The sequence below is a fragment of the Gadus morhua genome, chromosome 22, assembly GCF_902167405.1.
Source record: "Gadus morhua chromosome 22, gadMor3.0, whole genome shotgun sequence".
In the NCBI taxonomy this organism is placed as follows: Eukaryota; Metazoa; Chordata; class Actinopteri; order Gadiformes; family Gadidae; genus Gadus; species Gadus morhua.
In genome coordinates, this window is record NC_044069.1 from 21,296,698 (window position 1) to 21,314,197 (window position 17,500).

At 47.3% G+C, this 17,500-nt stretch overlaps 2 protein-coding genes across 10 annotated transcripts in view; one reads left to right on the forward strand and one right to left on the reverse strand.

Annotated features, from left to right (window-relative positions):
- The window catches only part of arpp21 (cAMP-regulated phosphoprotein, 21), a 19,416-nt gene extending 8,489 nt beyond the window's left edge, over positions 1–10,927 (forward strand). For 4 of the 5 annotated variants that reach the window (XM_030346518.1, XM_030346521.1, XM_030346519.1 and 1 more), the window contains 11 exons: positions 434–529; positions 793–830; positions 929–985; positions 1,360–1,550; positions 1,988–2,116; positions 3,222–3,340; positions 4,032–4,085; positions 4,178–4,339; positions 4,569–4,662; positions 9,538–9,638; positions 10,364–10,927. In XM_030346518.1, the coding sequence (XP_030202378.1) occupies positions 434–529; positions 793–830; positions 929–985; positions 1,360–1,550; positions 1,988–2,116; positions 3,222–3,340; positions 4,032–4,085; positions 4,178–4,339; positions 4,569–4,662; positions 9,538–9,638; positions 10,364–10,525 (1,203 nt within the window). In that variant the 3' untranslated portion in view covers positions 10,526–10,927. The remainder of the gene's footprint in view (positions 1–433; positions 530–792; positions 831–928; positions 986–1,359; positions 1,551–1,987; positions 2,117–3,221; positions 3,341–4,031; positions 4,086–4,177; positions 4,340–4,568; positions 4,663–9,537; positions 9,639–10,363) is intronic. The other variant, XM_030346522.1, reaches the window with a different exon arrangement.
- A 793-nt stretch (positions 10,928–11,720) lies between these two features.
- Positions 11,721–17,500, reverse strand: part of zftraf1 (zinc finger TRAF-type containing 1) — a 7,349-nt gene continuing 1,569 nt past the window's right edge. For 4 of the 5 annotated variants that reach the window (XM_030346535.1, XM_030346537.1, XM_030346532.1 and 1 more), the window contains 5 exons: positions 17,152–17,246; positions 16,437–16,631; positions 15,145–15,356; positions 14,628–14,806; positions 11,721–13,970 (listed from right to left, as the gene is read on the reverse strand). In XM_030346535.1, coding sequence (XP_030202395.1) covers positions 13,758–13,970; positions 14,628–14,806; positions 15,145–15,356; positions 16,437–16,631; positions 17,152–17,246 — 894 coding nt within the window. In that variant the 3' untranslated portion in view covers positions 11,721–13,757. The remainder of the gene's footprint in view (positions 13,971–14,627; positions 14,807–15,144; positions 15,357–16,436; positions 16,632–17,151; positions 17,247–17,500) is intronic. The other variant, XM_030346534.1, reaches the window with a different exon arrangement.

Here is a 17,500-nt window from a genome sequence, read left to right on the forward strand (position 1 = left end):
GGGCCCAGTGAATCTGAATAGACGTTGAAAAATCACAGTCGAGGACACCTCCACATTAATCATTGATCTTTTAAATCCTCCCGTTTAAATTGTTTCGCCCTGTGTGTCTTCCTTCAGGCCCACTGTCACTCCAGTGGTTTCTATGGCGCTGACATTGATTGTATTGTGGCTCTGTGTTATTTTTAACCTTCTCTCCTCCGGCTCCCCTCTCCCCTCCTCCTCTCCTCCCTTCCTCCCCTCCTCCTCCCCTCCCTCCCCTCTCCTCCTCCCCCCCCCCCCCTCCCCTCCCCTCTCCCCCCCTCCTCCTCCCCCCCTCCCCTCCTCCCCTCCTCCTCCCCTCTCCTCCTCCCCCCCCCTCCTACCCTCCCCTCTCCCCCCCTCCCCTCCTCCCCTCCTCCCCCCTCTTCCTCCCTCCCCCCTCCACCCCCATCAGCTCGTCCTCCAGCCCTTACGGGAGAAGCAGAGCAGGTCTATGGAGGAGAGGCAGGAGGAATACTACAGAGCACGGGAGCGGATCTTCAAGCAGGAGGTGAGACGGGGATGGAGAGAGAGAGAGAAAATTAAAAAATGGGATAAGGCGTTGAATGGTTGAAGAGGAAATATGTCCGATTTTAGGGACAGAGAGAGAGAATGGGCGAGAGGCAGGAGAGGTAATGTGAGTAGAGAGTGAGAAGAGGAAATAAAGAGGGGAAGGGGAAATACAATTCATTATGCTTACTTACTAATGGTAAGGGGACGAGAAAGACGGGGAGGGTGCAAGGTGATACTAACTCCTCTGATGTGTGATTGCAGCTGCATTGCGTCCCGGATGGCAGCCATGATGAACCCAGGTAACCCTTCCTCTGGGCTATTTTTCATGTGTTCATTCATAAGGCATTATGATGTTTGGATGAGGGTTTAAAGTGTGTGTGTGTGTGCCTACGTACAGGGCTCTAGATGACTTAAATCCCTTCGCTGAGACCCAGAGGAGGCGGCAGATTTTCAGGTAGGTCTCAGCCAATAGGAAGCACACAATAGGAACCTGAGTGGACAACATGGTAACGTTCAGTTCAGTACAGTTCAGTTCAGTCTTTATTTTTCATTGTTACAGAATAACAACAAAATGTTGTCGGAGCAAAACACAGACAGGCATGTAGTTTTAGTTGTCCACCAATTCAAATATTTTGACATAATTGAATCCATGAATCAATGAATCAATCGCCCAGTGCTTTACACATAATAGCTACTCATGAATACCCCATGACCAAAGGAGGGCGTTCTCCAAAGAGCACAGCAGATGCTGTTCTCCCTAGGTGTCCTGGTGTCCTGTGTGCTGTTGTGGGGACGAAGTTCACCTCAGTGGCGTTGTGTGTTCTGCAGGCGGAGCCACGGAGGCTCCACCTCCAGCTGGAACAGCAGCGGCCAGCAGAGCAGCACCGAGAGCGACTACATGTACGGCAGCGACCCGCGGCCCTGGAGCAGCACCGAGTCCGACTCGTCCTACCAATGGAAGACCGCCGCCCCCAAGCCTCGCCACCCGGGGGGCCACGGCCCCGACGCCCGCGGGACAGGTAGGGGCCGCGTCCACCACGCACCCAGGCCCTGTGCCACACTGGGGCTGCGTTGATGTCGTGTGTATTTGTGTGCGTTGGTTTTGGGGGGGAGATGGCGTTGTCATTATTGTCTCTTGGCTTCATGAATAATGAAAGGCCTCCATCGTCTCATCCCCTGTCCTCCTCCCCTCCTCTCCCCTCCTGTCATCCTCTGTTTTATTTTTCATCATCGTCCTCCCTCACACATGCATTTATTTGTTCTTTTTTTGTGCTGTTTTCCTTTGTCCCTCTCCCCTCTTTTTGTCTCTCTCTGTCTCTTCCTGTTTCTCTTTCTGTCTCTCCCTGTACCTCGCCCTCCCTCTCTCTGTCTCGCTCCCTCTCTCTCTCTCTCTCTCTCTCTCCCTCTCTCTCTCTCTCTCTCTCTCTCTCTCTGTCTCTCTCTCTCTGTTTTACAGGCTCCATCTCTCTGTACAGGGTGCAGTCTCCTTCCATCCCGGAGGAGTCGCCCCCTGCGGTCAACCCACCTGTCTACAGCGTGGAGAACGCCATCCCTCCTGGCAGCATCCTAGTCAACCCTCAGACCGGTACGCATGCACACATGCACATACACACAGGATGACCACTTAGTTCACACATGCATTGACACACAACATTGTTGATCGCACACACACACACACACACACCAGGGCTCCAGAGTGCGCCTAATTTGGGCGCACATGCGCCTAGAATTCGGGGTAGTGCGACCAAATATTTTATTTGGGCGCACCGGTGCGACTGAAAATGTATCTGGTATAATTATTATTATTTATTTTTTTACAGAGCAGTCTATTCATAATATTGTAATAACCACGGAAGAGGCAGTGAATGAAGTATTGATTAGACAGCGATTTATTGGACACCTAATAAACCGTTGGAACACGCAAGACCGGTAACAATAGCAACGCCGGTAAACAAACCCGCGAAGCCCAATCCAGGGGCCTGTACTACGAAGCTCGATTAGAGGGTTAGCGAGGTATGTTGAGCTGAAAGCCTGGGTTAGTAGTATCACCATGGTGACTTACCATGGTGACTTACGCTCGCAACCAAACCTGGTCGGGAGCAGCTTTTCAGCGAGTCTACCCGGAGATCGGCTGCTTATATCGGCGTGCGCAGCTTCCTAGCCCCTCCTCCGATAATGGCGTCACCATTTGTGGGTGTTCCCATGGACCTCGGCACACTTATCGTACAGGCGTCCCTCCGGAGACAGAGGTTTTTTCGGGACAGAACCGATCCCTTGGCATTGTCTGACGATATTCTTTATGAGAGATACAGATTCGGCATTTATTTAAGGCATTTATTTAATGGTCAAGATATTATTAATCAATGGCGTAAATATCGACGGTGCAACCAGTGCACGTCCAACCCCCCCCCCCCTACAACTCAAAACTTGGGTGCACCATAAATACTTGCTGGTGCACCCAAATTAAACATTTAGGCGCACCAGTGCACCCAAGGAAAAAGTTAGTCTGGAGCCCTGCAAACACACACACACACACACACACACACACACACACACACACACACACACACACACACACACACACACACACACACACACACACACACACACACACACACACACAAACACAGACCTCATCCCGGTATTCAAAGTATGAAGCTTCTTATGATGTTTAACCCTTGACCCCACAGGTCAGCCCTTCCTCAACCCAGACGGAACGCCCGCTGTCTACATCCCCCCGGACAGCCAGCAGCCAATCAGGAGCCAGCCTCAGCTGCCAGCTCCTCCGCTTCAACAGCCACAGCCACAGGTACCATGACAGCAGCAGGGGCTTTCTAGTGCTCGGTTTCCTGTGTGTGTGCGTGTGTGTGTATGCGTTCATGTGCCTCTGCTTTGTTCCTGTGAATGCCGCAATGAAGAGCAACCGTCTGACAACGCTCTCTCTGCGTCCATTTTAAATCCCAATGAGACTGACAGTTTTTGTTTGCTTAATGACCTGATTGGACGAGCCAAACTAAACCAAAAAAAGGCATGAAGTTAAAAGTTTTGATTGTTTGTCAATTATTTTGAGGGCTAGTGATATGAATAGTACATTTAAATACATAGTTGTACTATGATTTGAGCCATTAATGCATTTTTGTGAGCTCTTGTAAGGTGTTCCACTTGCTTCATTACACCTTCATTTGGAACGTAAATTGTATGTACAGATTGACATTTTGGACGCATCAAAAAACACAGGGCTATGATAATGAATTGTTTTGTTTAAGAAAAGATGGATAAATAATTGTTTCAACTAAAACACCTAAGTAGTTTATGAATATGAAAAAGTGTATGAAATGAAAATGAAATATTGTGTGTTGAGAAAAATAAGTTGTCTCTCTCTCTCTCTCTCCCTCTCCCTCTCCCTCTCCCTCTCTCTCTCTCCCTCCCTCTCTCTCTCTCTCTCCCCCTCTCTCTCTCTCTCTCTCTCTCTCTCTCCCCCTCTCTCTCTCTCTCTCTAGATGGTCCAGTACTCCTCTGTCTCCTATGCAGCGCCATCACAACCCTATTCTACAGTATGTATCATGTGTGTGTGTAAATTATGCATGTGTGTATGGGTTATAGTGAAAGAGTGTGTGTGTGTTTACTTCATATCGTCTCTCATCAGCAGATGGAAGATCTCTCCTCGCAGTTTGCCCATGTGGCAGCGAGCTGTCCATCAACAGGAGAAGCCCCGCCCCTCTACCCCCCCACCCAGAGCTACGTCTATGCCGCTCCGCCCCCTCTCCCCTCCAACCAGGCCCCAAACTACTGTCAGTCCTCTGCTCAGGTACATATATCACGCACGCACGCACGCGCACACACACACACACACATTTAATTAGCAGTGCTTTCTTGAAGTTGAGCATCAGTGTCCTTTTATTTGGATGACGACTGACAGTGTATAAGAGTGTGTGTGTGTGTGTGTGTGTGTGTGTGTGTGTGTGTGTGTGTGTGTGTGTGTGTGTGTGTTTGTGTGTGTGTGTGTTGGTCTAACATGCTGTGTTGTTTAACTCCAGGTGCCTATGTATTACTACTCTGGCCAGTATCCTACCTCGACCCAACAGACCTGCACAACCCCCTCTCCCAACCAACACCTCCTCAACCAAGCAGGTAACTGTGTGTGTGTGTGTGTGTGTCAGGGATGGAAATTAACACCCGCCACACTCCATTTGCGGGTGGATTTGTATTGTGGCGGCTGAATTGTGTCACTTCACCTGCCACTGTGTCGGGTAAACTTTCCAGTCAGGTCCGATCAAATTTGCATATATAATACATTCGTTATACGGCGCTGCACAGTTCCACAACCATTACCGTCCACATCCGGTCCCCTTCTTCTTCTACGCCTCTTTTGCTGAACTGCGACTGTCAACATCCTGGATAATATACCGGTAACAGGGCTCTCATGTCTCACGCATTTGGCGTGAGACGCACGCAATTCAACCCATGCACACGCTCACACGCCACACTTCGTATTTCTCACGCAGAGAAATTACCAGGGTTAAATAACCACCAATATGGGCCGCTATTTAACAGTGGAACAGGTAGGAATCAAAAGGGTTTCCCGTACGTTGGGTTACCAGACGTCTTCTTTTGCCCGGACATGCCCTCTTTTTGAGACACTTTTAAAAAATATATGGCGGAATTTCAAAATCGTCCGGGATTTTATTAAAGGCCCACTATGCAACTTCGGGCATTTCTTGGCTGTTTTCTTGGTTTTGGCACGCACATTTCTCTACACAGCGCCCCCTACAGCTTCGTAGTAGATATTTCACAACACTGTCGTAACAACTCGTTGACGACCCTTCCCCATGCACTTCTACGCGAGCCATGTGCATTTGTTTTCAAAGAAGCCGGCGAATGCGTGGAGCCATGTCCGAAGTAGATGTTCATAAAGTGTAGGCAAGGTTATACATTTTTAAAAAGGTGTATTTGTATTGCAATAAACATAAATCCATCCTTTTTTATAGTTGACGGGGAGAATTTATATCCTCGATTATAATTGTTATATCTTAGGTTGAACAGAACAATCAGTGTAAGAGGTTTGGCCAACATAATAATCTAAATAAACAAGAACCTGGATTCGGGGATTCAGTCTGTATCTGGGGGACGAGACGGACGAACAGCAAAACACCCATGGAAACAAAGGTTTATATGGTTGCAACCAAGCAAGCTAGAAACATACAGGGCACACAACAAAACGGTCGAGAAAACAATTTTTACAGGGCTCACAACAAAATGGTTGAGCAAACACATTTGTACAGAGACTATCAACATCAAGAATACCACGAAGACAAAGTTCACCCAAGGGTACTTTCAATTTCAAAAGCAACACGGCCGAGTCGGCGTCTGATTTGCAGTCTTCTTTTTCTTTCAGTTCACGCTATTCCTGAAAAGCTTGCCCAAAGTTTACTCGTGTCTGGCCTCTCTGTCGGTCAGTCTCCCTTTTCTCTTCTTCTGTTCCTCCGACATTGGGTTTCTCTGTCTCTTTTTAGTCGGCTGATCTATGATGAATATAACAATCCCTTAGTGTTTGTGTTTATATCGAGCCGGTTCCGTGTTTGGGGGTCTGTGCCGTAAAGCACCAACGCCCGGAGTTCAGAACTTTCAACGCGTGACGCTTAGCGACGATAGCCAATCAGCGTGGAGCTTGACCCGACGTCACTGACAGAGAGTAGTGACCATTGCACAGAAGGATACGGCCGACATCTTTCTTTATTCTGGGTGGAAATAGTAACATAGTTACGCCATTAAATGCGTTTATGGAAACATTTTTAGCGAGAAATGTGCATTTTACTTTCATAATGTTCGCTCGGTGAATGTGAAGGATGTTTGGTTTGATAGTTATGACGAAGAGTGAACGCTCCGTTCACTTGCATGGACAGAGTCTCTGGTTGCTAAGCAACCTCAACGTCTTGGCGGACTATTTCTCTGCTGATCAACACTACGAATGCTGGAAACACACCAGACACACCATGTAAAGTTATTTAACCCGATTATCGTTATTTATGAGTCTTTAGCCCAAGTGAAGGAGTTCAAGTACCTCGGGGTCTTGTTCGCGAGTGAGGGTACTATGGAGCGTGAGATTGGCCGGAGAATCGGAGCAGCGGGGGCGGTATTGCGTTCGCTTTACCGCACCGTTGTTACGAAAAGAGAGCTGAGCCGCAAGGCAAAGCTCTCGATCTACCGGTCGATCTTCGTTCCTATCCTCACCTATGGTCATGAGGGTTGGGTGATGGCCGAAAGGACGAGATCGCGGGTACAAGCGGCCGAGATGAGTTTTCTCAGAAGGGTGGCTGGCGTCTCGGGATAAGGTGAGAAGCTCAGTCATCTGTGAGGAACTCGGATTAGAGCCGCTGCTCCTTTACTTAGAAAGGAGTCAGCTGAGGTGGTTCGGGCATCTGGCAAGGATGCCCACTGGGCGCCTCCATTGGGAGGTGTTTCAGGCACGTCCAGTGGGGAGGAGACCTCGGGGAAGACCCTGGACTAGGTGGAGACCTCGGGGAAGACCCTGGACTAGGTGGATAGATTATATCTCAACACTGGCCTAGGAATGCCTCGGGATCCCCCCGTCAGAGCTGGTCAATGTGGCCCGGGAAAGGGAAGTCTGGAGCCCCCTGCTTGAGCTGCTCCCCCCGCGACCCGACCCCGGATAAACAGATGACGATGAGATGAGATCGTTATTTATATCCGAGATTATTTAATCTAACCCGATCTAAACTCTATCATGCACCCAAACACGGCGGCGTTTGGGTTTCCTACCTCGGACTCTAGCGCAGCCACAGGCGCGTTGGGCGCGTTGAACCATTTTTGTGACACACAATGATCAAGCGTCAGGTTAGGCGCGTTAGCGTTATCCAACGCGAGTAACGCGGTTGGTGTGGCCGTACCATTAGTCGATTGATCCATGATGAATGCAACAATTGCCTCGCAACTGGCTGTTTATATCTAGCCGGTGCCATGTTTGGGTGTGTGTCTGTGCCGTAAAGCATTTTCGAAACTACAATCTGACTACATTTTCGAGGATACTTCCGTTGCGTCACATCCGGATTGTGTCGGTCCGAACAGAGCAAGTTGCATATGCGCTTTTTCACTGGAGAGGCGACATGGGTAAATGACACACCCACCAATCGACCCAGAAATGGATGCAGAACCATCAGCATAACTCTCAACCTGCATACTTAATGTAATTTTGGCTAAAAAAGTTGCATAGTGGGCCTTTAAAGCCTCATAAACGTTCACATTGAATTTGCGTTGCGTTTCTCTGGGTCGTTCACAAACTAGTTAGGCTACACCCTCCCCTACTCAGTTCTGTTCGCTTTGCATTGGTGGAAGTGAGTAGGGGGAGTGGTTAAGTAGAGCCTTCAGATTGGACGGTTTGGCTTACTTAGTTACCGTCGTGTTTTGTATTTTTTTTTTTACCATTATTGTTTTATAGGGACAAACATTAATTAACACAAATTTCTCCTACAGGGGATTGATAACGTTCTATCTATTGAACAGAAAGAAACACTTGGTCATACTTTACACACTTTACCACAACATTGGCCTGCTGAATGCCACAGATATATTTTCAGCATTGGACTGAATGCCACATAAATATATGATTTTGTTTTTGCACGTTTGCAACGTTTAAAAGTTCAGGGTATAAAGTTCAAGTATATGCCTCTACTTGTATTGCTTAAGCCAATAGCCTGCCTCAAAAATAGCCTTTTGAGGCAGAAATCACACTAATATTTCTGAATATTAGTGTTAAGGGCCAATAATGCTTACTATCATACGTTAGTTACCATGTCTGTGGACACATTTGTATGCAGTCATCATTGCAAACACCATCATTGACTTATGATGGTGTAGCCATGCATGTTGTTTTATTGTTAATATGTCAATTCGTTTTTTATTGAAAAAACTTTGTCTAGATGAATTATCCCCAAACTTGTCATCGTAACACCATTGACATAAACATGATAACAAATACCTGTGTATTGTTTATCATATGCGGTAAGAGTGCAACAGTGTAACATTTTCAACTCAGTTCCTTGGTAGCAACTACTTACAGTAAGAATCACTTCTGATGGAAAAAATGCTGTGTATGAAAAACACTTTTCTTATCTATTGTTACTATAATATTGTTAAAAATGTACGCATATATTAAAAATATATATAGCGTATAAAAAGTGGCTGGTAGGCAAAAAAGTTAATTCCCATCTCTGGTGTGTGTGTGTGTGTGTGTGTGTGTGTGTGTGTGTGTGTGTGTGTGTGTGTGTGTGTGTGTGTGTGTGTGTGTGTGTGTGTGTGTGTGTGTGTGTGTGTGCGTGTGCTAGTTGTGGGTTTGGCTGTGGGAGTCAGTGTGATGTGTGTGTGTGGCAGTAGGGAAGGGGGCCGTTACACTGTCAGAGATGTAGTCTCAGGGTCTCACAGTGAACCGGTCTCTTTTCCTGCTGCCTCTACTCTTCAGGTTGACTGCAGTCTACCAATATGTCAGCGTCACAATACCACCTCCTCATTCTCATTCACGTGCCGGGGTTTGAAAACAAACACACACACAACAAACACACGCACACTTCTGAAGACATTGTGAAATACAGTAAATAGCACCTAGCATCGTGTAGCATCTTATCCTAGCTCTCTATGTTGTGTACGCGGAATGGGTTAACCTAGCGACTGTAAGTGCTTGGCACTTGTTCTATGAACATCTTTACTGTTTCTGACAGTGATACATTGTTGTTTCTTTCTTCTGAGAAATGTACTTCTTGTAAATCGCTTTGGATAAAAGCGTCTGCTAAAAGCCCAGAATGTTAATGAATAAATCAATGATATTGTGCTTATTGAAAGTCACATCCAAATCAATTCCAAAAATCGTACTTCCGTCTTGCTGTCTTAAATGCTGTGTGTGTGTGTGTGTGTGTGTGTGTGTGTGTGTGTGTGTGTGTGTGTGTGTGTGTGTGTGTGTGTGTGTGTGTGTGTGTATGTGTTTGTGCGTGGCAGGTTACCCTATGACTCTGGCTGTGCAGCCATCCCACAGCCAGGCCCAGAGCATGCTGGGAAATTACCCTTCAATGGCCGCTCATCAGTGCGGCGGGGGTCAGGTAAAAACAATCAGCAGAATCGTCACCACTGTCTTGTGCTGCGTTCACACGGACTCCGAAGGCAAACGGCAAACCGCTTATCAATTTAGTGGACGAGAGAGGGAATAAAATACCTCACCAGGAACGGGAGACAAACGTATTGAAAACAATCGGTCCCCGGTGATGGAGTCTACAAGCGGATGTTACTCAGCTCCCTCACACTAGGAGAGAACACGGCACCAGAAGATAATCATTCTGCGTGTTAGAGATACATCCGTTACTAGAGTAATCATCTAAAATAATACATTTAACATATCAATTCCATATATTGAATTCCATTCTGCCAACAATTGAAAATCACTATAGCAACATATGGTTATTTTGTAAAGCCGTACTGACACTATCCTGTGCCAATCAGAAGGGCGTGTCCGTCTGCCGTCTGAATCCCTGTGTACGAAAAACGATTAAACCCAAAGCACAAGGCCGTGACGGGGCTGACACCAGATCATGTTTCACAATTTCTGCCTCCAGAATCGACCTGAGTACTATTTCAAGCAGGAGTAAGCATATAGCCCTACTGCCTTCAGTGTGGTGTGTTGAAACATTATGATTCTATTCATTTCTTCCTACTGCAAAATTCAGAATGAGTTCCCTGCCCTTTGTGCTTTGGGCTGTAGGCGACGGACCGGTTCCATGTTATCACGCTCATATCTGCTGTATTCCATGTTCACTGTGTTCTGCCACAGGCGCAGGGGTCCGTCTCCTACTCTCAGAGCGGTATTGTGGCGCCCCTCGGAGGAGAGGGGGGCTACTGCTGCATGGGTCCCCCACCCTGCGCCACCCTGGCCCAACCCACCCACCCCGGCTGCTTCAGCATGGGGGGGCCGGCCTGGGGGGTCCAATACTGAGGCCCAATGACTAGCTCAAGGAAGGCGCGATGCAATGCTGTTTTTCTGCACACACGCACAGACAAACACACACATTTATATAGTATATAGTATTAATATGCACCCAATGCTGTTAAGAAACCACTTTCACTGCACAATCAAACAGGAGGGCATTCAACTAGCGCACGCACACGTAAGCACGTGCATGCAAGATGGCACACACGTCCAAACAAACACACACCGAGATGTCTTGTACCCGAAGCCAAATCATATTATCAGAGATGCTGTATATAGAATATAATGCATTATTTATATTCGCCAATAGTTTTATATTGATATGAAGAAATATATATATTCTGTTTATTGATAAGTGTGATTGAATAAAGCACAGTGACTGGATTGACGGGTCACATTTGTATTTGATGGTTCCTGTTTTTGTCATTTATTTTCCTTTGTGCTCTGCAAAAAATGGTATTATGAAGAGGAAATGTTGGCATATATTTACACATAGAGGAAGTCACTGGTTTTAAATACCAGAAAATGTTGAGTTGTCTTAATCCAAGGGAAAATAAACAAGGAACAACCCCATGAATAGAGCAGGGGTTCCTGCAAAGCAAAATTGAGCAGACCGCTGCTGAAATTTCAACATTTGATGAAATTAAATCTGGGCTAAAAATATCTGGCAGGTTCACTCTTCAGAGAACTGAACCTCCTGACATCGGCTTAAAAATGTTTTCAAGATATTTTCATTATGTGGCTTCATGGCAGTTCTGTTAGCTGTTAGCGCCCCCTTCAAATCAGTTTCAATAAGCAGAGGACGGCTGTGATAAATTAACCCTTTATCAGCAGGGGAATCATATTAGCCAATCGGAGGTCACGCATTAGCAAGTGTAGCCATGATGCACCTGAAGCCATCGAGGCAAAACAATTTACAGTAGTGGAGGGGTTTGGTTACTCTTAAAAAAAAAAGTGAACGTGTAGGTTTACAGTTAAAACCTTACCAGCTATACACAAGTCCGTATACAACACCTGTTAATAGATCAACGGTCAAACTCCTTATTAAAGTTAACCGGAACAAAAACTATTTCAGATCACGTCACAAATGGCGAGAGGGGACGAGGGGATTTACAGGCATTGTGTGTGGAAAAACAGAAACATGCCTTTTTTCTTTTGTGGGACTGTGTAGAGAAAGGGAGAGCAAAAGATGACAAATCTATGCAGTTTCCATGATCTTTAATAAAAGGCACATGTACAGCCATAGTGAGATGAGTGAGTCCATTGGCATAGAGAAAAAGCATTAGAACACAGAAATAAAGATGAGAGGTCAGGAGGAAAGAGAGAGAGAGAGAGCGATTTGCCTTACAGTAGAATCTACTTTAGTAAAATCTTCTTGTTTTCATTCAAGTAATTCTAACATTAACATGTCACCTTCCTAATTGAACCCATCCCAATCCTTACTGATACACTACCAAGACACACAGAACCGGGCCCCAGCGGCCCGCTGCTCTGCTTAGGGCTGTGATTGTGTTTCCAGAGGAGATGAGGTCGATATGTCCAAAGTTAGAAAACATGGGTGGGGGGTGGGGATCTGAATTGCGTGTTCTGCGCCCAGAACACCACGGCCGCCACGCCACGCCTCCTCGTCACTCCTCGGTCCGTCCGGTACGGCTCGCTGCTCGCAGAGGGAATCATGTACAGTGGGATGTGGACTGGAGCCAATGGGAATCTCACAGTTGTAGGATTTGTATACGCACAGACACACTTGTACACGCTCACTCTCTCTCACATTCACACGCACATTCAGGAGAACACAAGCACGCTTCAAAGAAACTATAAGAAAAACTAAAAGGCGTAGTTCACAGGTACTTTAAATATTTAAGGTTAAAGAGAAATAAAATGACTTAAGTTAGCATATTATGATAAAATAGAACTAACACAACTGTAAGGAAAAAGGTAAAGGAGGAACTACCCCAATGCCGCCAGAGGGGCCTGCTATCCTGCTGTTGAAAGGTCATGGTAGGGTAGGGGACGAAAGGGCCACCATCTTAGTTCATACAAAATGGCTGCTATTGCCAAAACAAAATGGAATTGTATGGCTACAGATGGGCACAATGCTTACAGGGCACACAAAGATGCACAGCCGCAGGCACACACACACACACACACACACACACACACACACACACACACACACACACACACACACACACACACACACACACACACACACACACACACACACACACACACACACACACACACACACACACACTGATCAGTGTAGATATGAGTTCAAGAGTTTTTTCCCGCTTCACATTCATTTCTTCAGAACAATGGGGCTTGTACATTAGAATGCATCACTGGATTATTTTGTTTGCCATACTTTTCCATATTGAGAGGACTCAAGAGTTTTAGTACTGTAAATACAACTTAACCTAGGCTAATGTATGTCTACCAACATAATAACCAACATTCAAATGCTCCTCTGCTTCCAGAAATGGAGGCGACATCGTGATGGGGAGTAATGTACAAGCCCACCACGCAGATCGGGCTTCATTTCATCTTAACTTCAAACCCTGTCTGTTTCCTCAATCATGCTCTCTCTAAACAGACACACACACATGCACAAATGCAGTGGGTATGTCCAGCTTTGGTTAGTGTGTGTGTGTGCTACCTTTGGCTGTGGGGGGAGGGGGTAGGTTAAAGGTAAGACAGCCTGCAGTCAGAGAATGTCCACAGGCACACTTCAGCCAGGCTCTGGATAACAGACCAGTATCCCCAGTAACCCCCTCTGTCCCAAACTGCATGCCCCAGTCTCTGGAGTCAACATCCCCCCCCGCCCCATCCCATGTCCGCCCGGTCTCCATAGCAACCCTCGCACTTCCCCCAAACAGGGGGTCGCACCATCATGTCAAAGGAGGTAAAAGTAAATAATTGTTTGTTTGTGTATGTATGTGTCTGTATTTGGTTGGATGTAAGCATGTGCATAAAAATGTAATGTACCTTGCGTCGTGTAGGACTACATGCATCTGCGTGTGTGTGTGCGTGTGTGTGTGTGTGCGTGCGTGAATGCATGGTCAGAGGTATCAGTGGTCCAGTGGTGTCTTTCTTTTCCTCAACCGCCCTCCTCCACCTACCCCTTCTCATCCCCGCTCCCGTCCAACACCTCCAACCCTCCCTCCCTCCCTCCCTCCCTCCCTTCCCGCCTCACCATCAAAATCAGGCCTCCCCCCCCCCCTCCTCGTCCTCCTCATTATTTTTGGATCTGGAAGATGAAGAGGCGCAGGTTGATGTTCTTGGCGGCCAGCAGCTTGTTGCACTCCACCGAGTCGGAGATGGGCAGCAGGACGTACTCGGTCTCGTTGGTGTCGTTGCTGAAGGCGTGGTGGTGGATGACGGGCTTGATGCGCACGTCGTCGTACGGCCCCTTCAGCAGCAGGAAGGAGCACTCCAGCGGCGAGTTCACCTGCGCACACGGTACACAGCCATGAGGGAGGGCGTAGGGGCACACCTAAGCCTAGTAAGCACCCCCTAATAGGCTAGGCAGAATTTCCGTCGCTTTCTCGGGTTGAAATCGGATTTGCGTTAAAGAAAGCCTTCTTGGGGCGCCATGGTAGAGCGGGTACCATTAGGGCTCAGTCCTGACCGCAGCGACCTGTTCGATTACTACCCGTGGTCCTTTGATGCACGTCCTCCCCTCTATCTCCCATACCTCCCAGTGTATCTCACTCTATCATAAAGCATGACAATTCTAAAATAAATCTTAATTTTTGACATAAAAAGATAGCCTTTCTCAAGCTCGGGATTGGGCCTCTACCCCTTACCCCTTCCCCTTACCCCTTAACCCTTACCCTTACCCCTTCAAAACAAGGGGGAGGGGGAAGGGGAAGGGGTAAGGGGTAGAAATGGGATTGGGCCTAAAGCTCTACTAACAACACACTCACTGTAAATAGGTGCGGTTTGGTAAGTACCTCGGCTCGTTCTGTACATCTAAGCCTGTTTTTATCTAGGCCTGAGTATATAAGAGTGTATAAGGAGCCAGCTTGTACACACGGCGGACCCAATGTGGTGTAACATCGGCTGACGGTGTCAGTTCTACGGTGGAGGTGTCCCGTGGTGGTACCTTGCTCTTGAGGAGCAGCTGGAAGGACAGCGTGCGCTTGCAGGACAGGTTGGGGTTGCGCTCCGAGTCGTTGACGCGCGCCTTCAGCACCCAGGTCTGGTTGAGCACGGTGAAGCGCGGCGTCTCGTAGTACAGCCGCGTGATGAAGTCGTCCGTCCGGTACGGCCTGAACTGCACCTCTGCACCGGAGTGGGGGAGAGAGAGAGACAAAGGGAGGTGAGCTCTCAAACACGTCTGTCCATCCCTGCCTGTGTGTGTAGTACATAGGAACATCCCAACGCGTGCAATTCGTTGGTTACATTGCTAACATAGGGGAATCGGTGAACATGTACCCTTTACCCATGGTTGTTTTCATGCCATTTCCCACCAATCGTTTACAGTGCCATCCAAAAGGTCCCGGGTTCGATCCCCCATGTCTTCAGCCCAACTTGTATGCAAGAGGTCTTAATATTAATATTAATATTGGCTTTCCACTGAAACACGGCAGCACAGCCGCAGAAGCCTTCCCTGAGCGTACCTGTGAAGCCTATCTTCTCGTAGCAGAGCAGGCCGAAGATGCTGTTGTAGAGCTGCATGTCTCTGCGGTGGCTCTGGTCCATCTCCCCCAGGACCCCCATCAGCTCGGCGCCCGTCTTGTTGGGGTGGCAGCATTCGCCCTCGTGGGCGGGGAGCTCGTGGAAGGGGCCCTGCCACGGGCAGCCGATGCGCTTGTACTTGCACAGTGTCACCCTAGCGACACATGGGGAAACGTGCCTTAGTAGCCGATCACAACCACAATGCAAGCGTCTTAGAATCTTTGACAGGAGGTATTATGTTCATTTGATTATTTGTACTATTGTAGTCGATTTGAGCATTTTATCTAAAGTTCAACTCAATTTCTCCAAACAATCTTTAACGTCTACTGCAGGGAAGCGATTCTGAATAAAGATACACTCGGTTTGGTTTTTTGCCATGGTTACTGCCCAGAAAACGGTGATTCCATTAACACGTTGTCACAGCAACGGCGCAGGCATCGCGGTCCCCTGAGAAGGGTCGCTTGGCGTCATGGCAACACCACCACTAGGACATGTTCTGAAACCCTGCCTCTCTGATTCTATCCAAGTCTAAACATGGCGTTGATCGAGCGTTTAGCTTCAGGCAGGCTCATCTCCTTGAGTGGTCAGCCGCTGTTTCTCTTATCATGCCCACAAGGTCTTAGTCCTAAGACACCGTCACACTCGTCCACACATGTGTGCTAGCAGCTACGTTTGTCTACGTATCCAACGCAATTGAATTTAAAAAATAAAAGTGAGGAATAAAACAGGCAGGGGGTCTAGTGGGTAGGGTACTAGACCCCACGCGGAAAGTGTGGGGTTCAAACCCAAACTTTGTTTCTAGCTGTAGGCATCCCTAAGCAATGTGACCGATTGTTTGTGCGAAAGACTACAGACTCTGTACCACATCCCACAATAATCGATGAAACACTAACACAGTGATCACAGCCACTGCTTATGGCAGCGCTGACCGCTAGCATCGCTACAGGCTGTCCATCATGGTTTTAAAAAGAACAATTCAAGGGCCCTTTAGTAATTGCACTCTTTTACAGGTGTACCATTGATGCTTATCTTCATGCAGGCTGTCAGGCCCCAAGTCTGTCTAAATCGTTACAAAGAGATTTTTGTATAATATTTACAATTATTAAGAAAATGTTGGGGGATAGACTAAGCTGTAAAGTGCTGCGGGAAACCCTGCATTTGTTCAGGATAAAACATCTGCTAAATAACGAACTAGTAAACACAACGCTAGTAGTAGCAATATTCTGATAATTACAGGTAAGGGCGTGTGCAGGTGAGGCAGTTCACACCCGTGTGGCACACACACCTGTCTTGACACTCCTCCTTCTGGTGTCTCTCCAGGGTGGAGCGGGGGAACTGTTTGAGGCAGAAGGGGCAGTCTGCGGGCAGCTCGCTCACAGCCTTCTCCACCGCCAGGTTCCTGCAGCACAGGTTCTTACTGATCTCACACCTGCACCCAGGGGAGGGGACACACACACGGCCACGCTCAGTCACTGGCGTCACTGTCAATGTATACACGCATGGATACACTGAACACACGCACGAGGATGACTAATGCATATTATCATGCTCAGTGAATATGACTTTTTTATTTAATTTATTCAATTTGACCATATACCTGAAGATTATATATATTTTTTTTTTTCAGAAGACTGAAAAATGTGTATTTTTATCATAGTATATAGTATATATATATACAAAAAGTTTCCACAGGTGTTATTACCACATTATGTTTCAACTTCTGCATATGGGAGAATAGTTCATCGTGTGTGTCACTATATGAAGCATCAGCATGAATCTCATTCTCTCAGAAGTAATTCTGTACAAATTGTACATAAATATTCCCCCTGCCGGGTGGAGGGTACAACTCAAGTGTCTGAACAGCCGGTTTTGCTCGATCTCATCCTCATAATAATCAATGAAAAATAAGGGTGACCATTTGTGCCATTACACTTTAACGTGGTGTGTACCTGCAGTTGGGACATGTGGCTTGTTCCTCCTTAAGGCGAGAGTCGGCCAGGAGGTGAATGAAACAGCCAGCACACATCAGGTGCCCGTTGGTGCACTGTGGTGGAGAAAGGGTTAACGGGGGTGAACACACACGGCCGTGTTGTTGCTGCTGTTGCTTATGTGTTTTGGCGAGGCAGGAATGCTACAGCAGAGAGTGGTCTATTTTTAATTGGTCAATGGTTCATTCAAGCTCTGCTCTTTGAAGAATGTGGGGAGGGGCTATAGGGTGGGGCTGGCGTTGGGGGTGGATGTCAATTTAGGTTTGGTTTCAACTACCAGTGTGCTCGTGCTGAGGGGGGGCTGGGAACC